General features: G+C 37.2%; 1 protein-coding gene across 1 annotated transcript; it reads right to left on the bottom strand.

The window, feature by feature from the left end:
* Positions 1-3472: 3472 nt before the first annotated feature.
* On the bottom strand, positions 3473-11419 carry LOC307010150 (uncharacterized protein; the record flags this gene model as incomplete). The annotated part of the gene is made up of 8 exons (XM_079634581.1): positions 3473-3612; positions 4379-4538; positions 5851-6044; positions 6338-6579; positions 7072-7180; positions 7302-7491; positions 9796-9980; positions 11050-11419. The coding sequence occupies 8 exons, from the start codon at positions 11417-11419 to the stop codon at positions 3473-3475; spliced, it is 1590 nt and encodes a 529-aa protein (XP_079490707.1).
* Between the last annotated feature and the right edge of the window lie 1882 nt (positions 11420-13301).

Raw genomic sequence — 13301 nt, forward strand, 5'->3', positions numbered from 1 at the left:
TGAAAATTTGTGAGGTTTTATTGAAATAATTTTGCAAAGGAGTACTTGATTCTGATTGGTCAGTCGTCAGGTGATCGTCTGATTGGTCAGGTGATCAAATATTTCTGAACTTTGATTATGCTGCATATAGAGCATCACAGTCCCGCCCACAGCCCGAGAGAGCTCTGGTGCCGGAAGTAAATTTCCCATTCATTTCTCCCATTGACTTTTGGAAAAATCTGTATCTAAAGAGTTTTAGAGCATGTCTGAGCATAACCAGCTACGGCTGAACTCACAAGCATACAAAATATCATTTCGAGTGAAAAAACGAAGAGAAAATCCAAAAAAAGGCAAAGGTACAAGACTGTGTACATATTTTCATTTCCGAGCGAAGGAACTACTCGTCCCATAACCCACCGCGCCTCACTGAAGTCGACTGAAGCAAACCGCGAAAGAGCCTTTTGAGTGAATTTTATATAGTGAATGTGTAGTTAATAGCAGTTATTTCAATAGTAATCGTGTAAATACAAATAATAGTGTTTTATATAGGTATTGTGTATTGAATTTTATATTTATCATCGTGTATTTTATATTGTGTGCGTGTGTGAAAGCGGTTAACGATAACGTTAGCAACATGGTGCAGTGCTTTGTACCTGACTGCAAATCACCGCTCAGTCTCAGTCGTCAACACATGTGTGTTCAGTCAGTGTGTAGTTTGTGTGTTTATTTCAAACCCCTTTATGACACAGGACACTCTGCTGACAGGATAGGTTGTGAGGTCCATGCTCATTTTCATGAAGTTATAGTTCATTCTTAATTGTAATAACATTTAATGTATTTTCTTAATATCCACAACGAGTGTAAATTAAAAAGTGATGGTCAGCAAACCAGAAAGTGCACAACGCCACCGGTCTGATGCATGGTCTGCTCTTGGACCATCATATTCAGTTTATTAACTTGCCATGAATTATTATACAAATGTTCAGTAAATGCATGAAGAGGTAACGTTATGCCTAGGTTAAATATTGTTTTGACAACGGCATCATAAAATGCTTGATATGACTCATACCATATGAAGGCTACAGTAGCCTATCTAAAGTGAACGATAAGTAAGGGATAATGTAAAGCGAGGCGGTTATAGCGAATACAACTCCCGAAAGGCTAACGTTAACGTTAATTAACGTTATGAGCCCGACGCGAAGCGGAGGGGTCTTGAATCAGCCTGTATTCGCTATAACAACCAACTCGCTATACATTATCCCGCTTATTACATGGCTACCTACCAAATAAATCAATAATTTGACACAAAATATTAATTAAAAAAGGAATGTATTGATTTAAAAACTATTTATATGGCTTCCGCTAAAGAAAACAGTCCGTTCCGTCTCTTCTGTTAGAATCCTGCTTCCATGGCAACGCTCTGTTTTTTCCACGGACCTTCGCGGGGTTTACACGATTTCCACCAATCAGATGCATCACTGTGGGATTGTGGGATTGTTTAGGATTGTGGGTAATGAAGTACTTATCCAAGACATCGCGAATAAAAGGCATTTATCTCAAAACAAGGTTAGTGCCCCATGAACTTTTGGCGTTTATATGAGCATATACAATCGCTTAGTACAGCCGTTGCTGGTTTTAAGTCTACCATGTATGGTTACGTTTTTATGGCTTATACCCCAAATGTCTATGGAGAAATTGTATTGAATTTTTACTTCCGGCACCGGCTGTGGGCGGGACTGTGATGCTCTATACTGCAGTTGTCCCCCACGACATCTGGAATCCAATAGCTGATGAACACGGTAGGCTTCCTCACCCTCCACAATGATGGCTTGGGAGGACTGTTCAGATGAATCCCCCCTTCTCTCCTCAGAGGGAGGCGTGGCGGATTTGAGCAGTGAGACATGGAACGTGGGAGATATTCTCAGATGACTGAGCAGAGCTAGACGAAAGGACACGGGGGTTATCTGACGTAAGATCTTGTAAGGTCCCATGAATCTTGGACTAAACTTCTTGCAGGGAAGGTTAAGACGAAGATTACGAGTGGATAACCATACCTATTGACCTGGCTGATACACTGGGTTGGGACGGCGGTGACGGTCAGCCTGCCTCTTGCCACGATTGACAGCCCGTTGGAGGTGTGTGTGAGCCAGGTTCCAGGTCTCCTCGCTCCGATTGAGCCAGTCATTAACTGCGGGAACGTTAGTGGGCTCACCTGACCAGGGAAACAGGGGTGGCTGAAAACCGAGGACACACTGGAACGGAGTCAAGCCCGTGGAGTGCTTCTGGATGGAATTTTGAGCGTATTCCGCCCATATCAGGTACCTACTCCAGTCCTTCTGACGGAGTTGATAGTAGGACGGGAGGAATCGGGAGATCTCCTGGTTGAGTCGTTGGCCTGACCGAGACCTGACCGTTGGCCTGAGAATGGTAGCCGGAAGTAGGGATGCACGGTATACCGGTACTGCAAAAATACCGGTATATATTATATTTCAAACGGTACAATATCATAATTTTGTTCAATTCGGTATCTGATGCGCTGCTCCCAGGTAGCCAAACAGATGTGGGCCAACAATGGCCCAGATCCGGCAAGCCGGAAGAAATAACTCGGCCCGGATGCGGTTGCCGGACTCTGGTTAAACACGGCAATGAATGACGCGCCAGAATCGGCCCGAGTACACTGGCCCGAGTCCGGGTGCCGCAACTGAGCCGACACTGCCGGCATAGGGCCACAATCACGCCAGCATAAATTGTACAATTAGCCGGTACTGGCCCGAGTCTGGGTTCCAAAGGCAAATATATGAAATGCAGAATTACATTTAATTAATAAGAACTACAAAAAGACATTTAGCAAAAAGTAATATTAGCTTTCTAAAATAACATGTATTATGTTTTAAAGGTAAGTTATTGTAACCAAAAACTACTAAAATGTATTATTAAAGACTTACATTTTCTTATAAAGAAATATAGTATTATAAACTTAATACTAAGTATAGCGGCTTTAAGTGTCACACTTTTGTACTGTAGGTGTTGTGCTCTAAACTATTTGACAGTCACAAAATCCTCTTTGCTGGTAGGCTACTGGTCATGATATGATGTCACAGCCTGACGTGTTTTATTTTATATAAACATGAATTCAACATACAACAAATATTAACACATCTCAAAATTCATAAAATATACAATCTACTTGACTTCACTGCAAAAAAAATCATTTTTTTAATCCTGCCAAGAGGTCATGTCCCAAATGAAAATGACACCATGTAAATTTCAGAAAGATGAGAATTTATTTAAACATTTTGACAAGATAAACATAAAATAATAATAAAAAATACAAGAACAAATGCATAAAAACAGAGAAATGGCATGAACTCTCAGGCTCACCTCAAGCATTTCCTAAAAGAATGACAAAGAAAGAGATTAAGAAGGGACACTCAATGACACATGGTTAGTCAAAGATCTCAAAAGTAAATGGTAACAACCATCAACACATACCTTAGGAAGAATTAGTTTGTTTTCGAGCCCGCTCTCTTCTTCCCCCATCCCTATCAGATGCCAGCTGCAGCCATCTTTTTATAAATTTTTCAATTTCTCCATCCAGAGCACTGGCAGTATTGCGATTCTGTCGGATAGATTCTTTAAAAAGAAAAAGGAAGCAAAAAAAAAAAAAACTATTAGAATTCATCAGTCAGATATAGCCTATGTGTGTGGATATGTGATAGTTTGCCCGTTTAAACTTAAAAGGTGCATTAAGCAACTTTTCATGTTTAAAAATACCGGTTTTCTAACCCATACATGCTTAAACAATTGCCTGATCACTGAGATTGTCTCCATAATCCTGTAAAGTAAAATAAATAAGAGGGATTCGGGCCGGAGTTTTAGACTGGGCGTGACGTCATGCGCGTTCACGGCACGCTCACGTAGCTATGTCTGGCAGGTTTGTGTATTCGCCGGCATTCACCGTAGCAGATGGATTGTAAGAGACCTGCTTGTAGTTCATTTCAAACACCAACGCAAACTCCACGTAAGATAAAAAAAGAAAACTTTTGTCTAGTGCGTACACATCTCTGGCTGCAGTTTCGCTTGCCGCCAGAGGTGGCATAGTTCTGCAAAAACTCACAATATTGCGCTATGCACCTTTTAAAGCTGGTTTTCCTAACTTAAGACCAGATGGGAAGCACTTTATGGTGTTATACAGTCATTTCAAATGTAATATGGAAAATGTCAGTAAAAATTATAAGAATTCTGACATGAAAACTCAGAATGAAGTATAGCCTACTACAAATTTGATCACAGCCTCACTATCAATCTTCTCTCATCCAACTATAGGCAAGAAAGTGTCAATGTTTTTACTGTAATACTGAAAATTAAGTAACACTATGAAAACACAAATAAAACTTACTGAGGACAACATCTTTGATGGCAAGTTGTTCAAAGCCATATTTCCCATTTAATCCACGCCAATTAATCTGCTTTGCCAGCTGGTTTGTCATAAGTCTTGCCATGATTCTCCACACGCTCTCTTTCACAGTCAGCCCCCCTGCCAGTCCAAAATAGGTGACCTGAAAGACAATATTGACAAATGGTCTGGTCACAAATATGTTGGGTGCCCTAAAGCGAAAACATAAGAAATTAGTGATGGTGAATAAATTAAATATTGTTGATTATAACAGACAGGAAAAGAGTGATACTAATGGTGGACGGTGTCCTACCAAGCTTTTTTTTTTTTTGCCCTCCCAGCCAAGTAAAGAATGAGGTTTGTCTAGATAAAATAAAATTGCAGCTCTACAATGATAAAGTTATTGCGTTTGTGTTTAGAGGCTTGTTGGTGTTTAGCCGCTTTGATATGTTTGCTATTTCTTAATTTTTACTGCCTTCTGCAATGTAATGTCTTCTAGGAAGGACAATTGTAATGGAGGGTGATTTTTACTCTTTAATAAAAAGTATTTGAAAGATCATTAGCTATGTTTACATGGACACCTTTTGGTTCAATCGGGATGAAATACACGCGATACACTGCACGAATATACTGCCGCTGTTCGCTCATTACTATTCTCCTCTATTGGTTCTTTATTTGTTTTAAACTGCAGACTTAATACTTCTCCGTCTCTGATCATGATTGGAGACAATGAGCAGATGAACCGTTTTGCTTATATTTATCACGCAGTAAAACCCAAAAGCAGTATCTGTGGATGAGAGTCTGAAACAAGGTCTGGTGGGACGTTGTCCTGCTCCACTTCACAGACGCTGAGTGAAATGAGAATTTTAGAATAACGGGACACTCATTTATATGACACTTTATTCAACAGGAAGAACAGCTCGTTCTGTGCAACAGTTTATTCAACAGGAAGATCAGCTCGTTCCGTGTCACTACGCTATTTCAACGTCATTGCACATGCGCAGTCCTTTCAGTTTCGTTTTTCGATCCGATCAAGTGTTTACATGTTCTCTCGATCGGATTACAAAAGGAATAAACCACCCCTTTCAATCAAGCTCAATCAGATCGATTAAGGTGTTTACATGAAGGGTTTTTAGTCTGATTGAGCCGTCAATCGGATTATAAGGGTCCATGTAAATGCAGCTACTGTGTGACGCTATGCTGTTTGCATTAATGCTATAGACATGAAGAGGGGACATATATTTGAATATTACAATATAAATAAATAAAAATTAATCAAATTTGAACAATATTTGATATTCTTTATGCAAAGTTATCTAAATTAGTTTGATATATAAAATAAAAAAAGCTTGTTTGAATAAATGTTGACTCCCTAACACAAATAAATAATCACTGTTGTAGGCAACTGGTTTTAGAAGTCATAATTAAACAAAAGCAAATATCAGTCCAAAACTTTTTGACATAAGAAAACATACCAGTTTCCGTCTGTATTCTCCCTCTGCAGCAATCCTCTCCTCAAGCTTCACCAGTTCATCCATCGATGTGAGTGGGAATCCAGAAACTTCTGCCACCTCCAATGGATGTGGATAATTAGTTTGGAGTTGGAGCAATATCATTTTCTGTTGCTGCTTAATAGTTTCCATCACAGTCAAAATCTCACGGAGAATTTCTGTAAAATATAAACACACTCAAGTTATATTTTATTTAATAGTTTGTTCACAACTGACAGTTTTCCTCATGTCATTGCAGGACCCATTATTCATCTTCAAAACACATTAAGATATTTTTATTGTAACCTGAGAGATTTCTATCCCTCTATTGTTAGTCAAAGAACTTAGAAAATCATATCAAACTAAATAGGTTTCAAGTTGCTAGCTGTACCAGAAATAAAAGCCAATGTTGCTAAAAATATTTCCAAGTAATTTAATGAATTCTGCTGTAGTTATTGCTGAAAACACTTACGATCACACATTGGCTGATTATTCATCCTGGGCTGGTTAGGGGGTGCCATGGTAGAGGTCAGTCTGTGGACACCAGGAGAAACTGCTGGTCTGGTAGCACTAGCAGCTGGAGGAGAGATGACAGCTGGAGGAGCAATAGCTGGTGCAGGGGCTAAAGTCAATGGAGCCCTGGCGGTTTTCCCTCTGGGTTGCTCATTAGGGATGTCGTCTTCACTCTCCGAGTCAAACAATCTGTATGTGACTCTTTTAAACAAAAGAAGTTAAGTCAATATAGCAATTATGATTAGAGCACGATATAACATTTTAGCATTGATATCACGATCCACAAAAAAAAGTCACATCACAGGATGTTGTCTAGCATAGGACGATGAAGAATTAACCCTGCCAGCAGAAATTTCCCAAACCACACTAAGTTCTAAGTCTCCCATTAATGTTTAAACTGAGGTAAAATTCTGTATTACACTTGCGTACCGAATCAAGAGACCAGTACCAAAAAATTCTGCGTACTATGTGTACCGTTACACCCATAGAACAAACAAATGACCTTAAAGAGAAACAGCAACAAGACTGACTGAATTGCCAGATAAGTAATTTGCATTAGTGTAGTATAGCTATATAGATAACAACATTTGTTGTGTACTTTGGCAAACAAAAGAAACTCACATTTATGTTAAAGCAAAATGCAAAAACAAAAGAAAAGAAAAATTACATTTTACCACACAATAAGTGATATACCTTCTCTTCCTTTTTTTATATGCCGGAAGGTGGTTCTCGTCATCCTCTGTTTGCAGATCTGATGTCTGCAGTGCTCTGGGAAGCAACAGCCAAGCCTCACTAAATGTATCTGAAAAAACAAATTCATTTTAGATTAGTTTTAATGTTTCCATGCATCAAATTCTAATAATATATTTATTCTTGAAGTTAATGCAGGTGTGATTAATACTTAAATCATAATTTAATCATACTTTTTGTTGCCCTTATCCTGATGTTGTAACTTGGCCAGGATTCATCAGGAGGGTCACCTCTCATCACCACCCTGTTGCATTTCTCCCTTATTTTATATGGAGGCCAGAGGCTTCGACCATCCTTGACCCACGAGGATGGAACAACCTCTGTGTCTCCCGTGTCCAAGAAGTCGACAATGTGATACATTTTCTTTGAACAGAAAAGGATTTTAAAATAATTTGAAACACCAAAAAACTAAAAAACTAAACCTTTACAACGATTAACAATAATACATAATACAGTGGTTGCATGATTATTCTGTGACAGCGTCATTTCTGAGATGCAAAAAAAATCACTTATGTGTTGAGTCAGCTTTTCTTTTCTTCTTTTCTTTTCTTCTTTTCTTACACAAGCAATATATATATATATAGGCTATGCAAAGCTGAATATTCAGCATCATTACTCCAGTCTTCAGTGTCACATGATCCTTCAGTAATAATATGCTGCTCAAAAGAAGCATTTATTATCTTATTATTATTATTAATATTATTATTATTAGTATTAAACATATATTTTTATATAATAGTAATTTTATATTTTAATTTAAAAAAAAAAAATCAGGATTCTTTTGATGAATAGTCGCTTTTCATAAATGTGTGCTATTCATTGATTATGAATTGCTTTAAAACCTTCAGAAATAGAATGAGCAATAGCTTTTCATTTTTTCGCACATGTATGGGGCAGGCAAGCCATGCAATTGCATTTTAAGGGCTGATCATTCAATTAAAATAGTCTGCTATGTGAGATCACAATATAAGGCACAAACTGATATGTAATTTTGTAATGTACAAATAAATGTGAGCACTGTGCATTTGTACTAAGATAAGCGGTCATTTTGCATTAATTTGCAAAGGACAAACTAAAATGGGTCATTTTTAAATCCATAAAAAAATATTTTATCTAATTTTACATTCTGCCAATGATGTGCTGTTGACTTCGGCCTTGTTCACATTCTTGCACATTTAATATTATTTATAGGATTTAAAAGATAACTTTTTTCTTTTTAATTTTGGTATGATAGAACTGTTGCAATTATTTATTTTGACAACTATAGAAAGTTAAACATGCAGTGTTCACTTTTTCAGTTGCAACCTTTTTTTTGACAAACTCCAGAATTGGTTGAAGAGTTCATTGATTATTTTAAATTAATTTAAGGTTGAATAATCTTTGAACTATATAGTTATCTGTATGTTATCTCATCCATGAAGATGCAACAATGGTAGAACAAGCTATTGGAGATTTTGAGAACCAGAACTGACTGAGCAAGTTGGTTGCACTTTAGCTATAGTGTGTGCCCTTTTAATAATATTTAATTCATTTTAATATGAGGTAGTGGGTAAAAATAAAAAAAGATTAAATTCACTCAGTATTCCATGATCTACACTGAGAAAAAGTGGAACTATAGTCTATAGTGTCCTTTATTTAAAGTGCATTTTTATTGGACTAAGTGAAAATCATGGTTTCTGGTCTGTTTTGTTCAGTTTGCCTTAAAACAAACCTTAAAGAAAAATGTTAAAGAAAAATTTGCCTTAAAGAAATTTTTTAAAGTTTCAACCAAATCAAAAATATAGCTTGAGAAAAACGAATAAATTTAGCTGTTGTTCAAAGTCTTTCATAAGAAAGTATTTAACCCATAATCTCAAAAACAAACATCTTTGTAAAAATACATTTTACATTAACAAAAAAATAAACATTCTGAGTTGCCTACAAATCATTTAGGGCTGCAAATATTTGTATTTGTTTATTGTACGATACATAGATTTTATTACAAATTAACATGCTGATTTGTTTTTCGATTCAAGTAACCATTTGGTGTATAAAATGTCAAGTAATTAATGAAAAATGCAAATAACAATTTCAGAATCCAATGTGACATTTTCAGATGACTGTTTTTTTAAAACTAATATCTAATCTATACTAGATGGATTTTGTTTGTTATATTTACATTTGATACTTTATTGCCATAGGTTTGGACCACAATAGGCTCACTTCCTTCAACATACTCCCGCATTCATGTTATTGCAAATGGAGAAATGGCATACCTACAAATGTATTCCTGTATGGAAGGAGTACATACTTTTTCACAGTCTCATCCATCTTAACACATTTTAATTCCTGGGACAAGTCTTTGAGAAGGAACACACCCAACTGGCATGAATTTATAGGGTAGTCAAAGAAGCTTGAATAATGATTAAACTCATTATACACAAAATGCAGAACGCCATCAACCTCAATGATATTCCGGACTATGCCTACTACATCATTATGGTATATGCAGTTATCTCCCGTGGATATCTTGACACAAAAGTGTGGGAAACTAGCTTGTTTGTACTGCATGACTGGACATGTAATGTACGATGGTAGAGGACCCTCATTGTGTGGCTTTTTGAGTTTGGCTTTATTTTTTTTATCTGCACTGCACTCTGCATTTTCAAGCTCTGACATTCGCCTCACAACTTGTGCAACTGGGAACTGAGGGCTGCGGATCATTTTCTTTATTTGCCCAAGATAGTTCTCAAAGGGAAAACCAGAAATGTTGTCCAGACACTGCCCATGTTCTTTTACATCATCACTGAGATGTATAAGGCCATGCACATTGTACACAAGATTTTCCTTGCCATAAAGCTGTCCAAAGTGTTCTACAAAAGACACAAGCAAGGTTTTTGCAAAGTCACAGAAGATCACACAGAGCTTTGGACATGCCAGTATAGATATGGCCACATAGAGCAACATGAAGTTGTTGTAAACTGGAGAGGCAAGAACATCAAATAGTGCAACTGGCCCAGTATACAACAAAAATTGTCTATATTCAGTTGCCTTCCATCTATGCCTCTCTGCAACAGATCTGGGCTTTCTGGCAAATTCACTGGGAATGTGACATTTGTAAGACAAAAGTGTTTCTGTCAACTGTGTTACATTCATGGATGGCAAGCGACACCTAAGTCGACCACTGCTGCCTGCCCACATCTCTAGGAGCTTCCTTGTGACTCCAAGGCAAACAAGATGCATATAATCATGCGGAAACATGGAAACCATTCCAATATCTGTCTCAGTAAGTGGGGAGATGTCTCTGTGATGTTCCTCATCTATCTGAAGTCTAAAACTCATCTGTTCTAGCAGGGCATTTGCTGTCTGGAAAAGTCATTCGATTGTCTAAATGAAACCCATGTGATGTGCACTTGTCACAACCTGCATATCCTGTGTGATACTTAATGGCTTTTATGTATGCTCGTGCAGGGGCATCACACATTACTGATGTTATTTTTATGAACCATGTTTTACCTTTAAATGCAAATCCAGCTGCTAAGTGTTTTATCTCCGTCACTAGATCTCTTAAGTAGTCTCCCAGAGGATGTGGTTTTGACCTTCCACCAAACAGGGCAATCAAGCAAGGTTTTTGTTTCATGGAAAATCCTTGGACTAAACCCAAAACTGGCCATAACTGGACACCTGAACTCTTGTAAAGAGGAAGCCCATCAAAATTTAGTTGTAATTTGATTGTGTGCCTGTCTGGAATTTTACACCAAGCATTGTTCAAGAAATGTGACAAAGAATTTATAATTCCAAAGTAAAAGTATGCACCACCTGCAATTTGCTTGATAATGTAATTTCTGTTTGTATGGAGGAGTGTCTTGGCATCTTTTGGCAGGGATGGGTGGTGATACCTTAATATTGACAACAAGGCAGTCAGTGCAACCAAAGTGATACCATATTCTATGGCCCAGTTCATCAAGCTAGTAGTAATAGTTGGCTGTTCAATTTCTTCATCGCTCTCATCCCCATTTCCACCATCACCCACTGTCCAAGGATAAGCCTCTTCTGTGCATTCAGTTTCCATGATTGTCTCCAAATCCTGGTCACTAAGATCACCGAATTCAGCTTGATCACCACAATCAGCAATTTGACCACTACACTCAGCAATTTGTTCAACGAACTCAGGAAGTTGTCTTTCAGCAGGATCAGTAGCTTCATCTATCGAGGCATTTGTGTAGAGTGACTCTAGATGTGCCTTGGCTGTAGCTGTAGCCTTCCTACGCTGATTTGAGTTCTTAATGTACTCAGAGTAACGTTCAGTCATTATGGCCAAAGGATGGGAAAAACTGTAAAAAAATTAAAAAATGCTGACTAACACTACCAACTTTTAAACAAAAAATATTTATAACACATCTTATAGAGAAATTGCAGATGTGATGTGTTAAATTGTGCATATTTATGTTGAATGTTTTATTTATTTTAAATGTTTATTTATTTAAAGATTCCAATGCCTGAAAATTAATAATTAAAAGTTGATAGCACTTTAAAAAGGTTTACTTGCATTATTTTTCTGTTATATTATAATTATGTCAGGAACATAAAATATTCTTAGGTAAAAGCATGATACTAATATACTTTATATTATTTACTTATATATTTAAAGATAGTAAAAAAAAAAGTTGGTATATTTGCAATGATTTTCATTGATAAAGGGAATATATTTCAAATACAATAAAGTATATATATTTTTCACTTGGGTTATAAGCTTGGAACTTCCAGCAACTGGTCAAATTATGTGCACTGAATGTCCACACCGAAATTCAGATCCTGAAATAAATGTAGTTAATAATGAATAATTGTTATTTGTACTCCTAAAACAGGCAGGGCTGCTACATCGGTTTTCAATGTTTTACTAATTCTAATAAAAGAAAAACCACCGGCCCTACTTGACCAATCAAACAGTGCAACAAAATGTATCTAAAGAACAGCTGTTTCGAAGTTCACCGCTAGGCGGCAGTGCGCTGACTAAACTAACGCGGGTCACGCGAAACCGGCAAACAGTGAAAACAGAGGGATGCGATGGATCAAACGAAGCTCATTCGAATTTCTACACGCCCGAAATTAATAGAGAGCAGTATGAGTGAAATAAGGCATTACTGCCTACAAAAGTAATGAGAAAAGTAAAGAAGCACCTGCAAACGCTGCTTTAAATAATGTGTTGCCATGGGAAGCAACACATCAAATCTGCCTCAGCACTTGTCAGTTGCTCATCCTGACTTGTTCAAAGAGTTCAGAGATCGACCGGTGAGTCTATCTTATTGAACACTGAACAGCGCACATACATAAGAGCTTATCAATTAAATATGATTGCCTACGGTAAACACGAAAGTTTAAATCTGCTTGCATGACACGCTAGACCCAATTAAGTTTAGGTCTCATCATTTTTGCCCTTTCAAACAAACATATTAATTTAATTTGAATGAATAAAAAAAAAAAGTTGAATAATATTAATTAATATTAGAGAGAGAGCGAGAATTATGAATATTACTAATATTACAATTAAGCTACATTTGTCAACATTCATTAGGTAACCTGACCGTATTATAGCATTAATCTAGATCAATCAGTAATTAATTACCTGAAAAAAATGACATATCGTTAGACTCATAGCATGATTGACAAGTAATTTTTTGGGCAATATGACTTGGGCAATTATGCTATGAGGCTAACGATACACTAATACATGTTTAGCATGTTAACATTACTTTATACAATGCATTAAACTTATATGATCCCAAACACAAACCAAACAGTAACCGAACCAAGATGAATAAATGCTTTAAAATGCATTACAGCTAATAGTTTACATATTTCATTATTCTATTATTATTATATGTTAATATATTATTATAGATATTAACCTATTTTAATTGTATAATTTCGGGGGAAGGGGGGGGGGGGGCGGTATGAGTCGGCAGGCCTTGGAGAAGTGGTCGATTACAGTAAGGATAGTGGTGTGACCGTCAGATGGTGGCAAATCCGTAATAATATCGATGGCTATGTGAGACCAGGGTTGTAGTGGTAAGGGTAGTGGCTGAAGCAAACCGGCGGGCATGAGTCGGGAGGATTTCTGAATATTGCAGGTTTGGCACTGCTGAACGAACCGGTTGGCATCCTGGGACATTGTGGACCACCAGAAGCGATTC

The sequence above is a fragment of the Phoxinus phoxinus genome (assembly GCF_949152265.1).
Source record: "Phoxinus phoxinus genome assembly, chromosome: 1".
NCBI classification, from domain to species: Eukaryota; Metazoa; Chordata; class Actinopteri; order Cypriniformes; family Leuciscidae; genus Phoxinus; species Phoxinus phoxinus.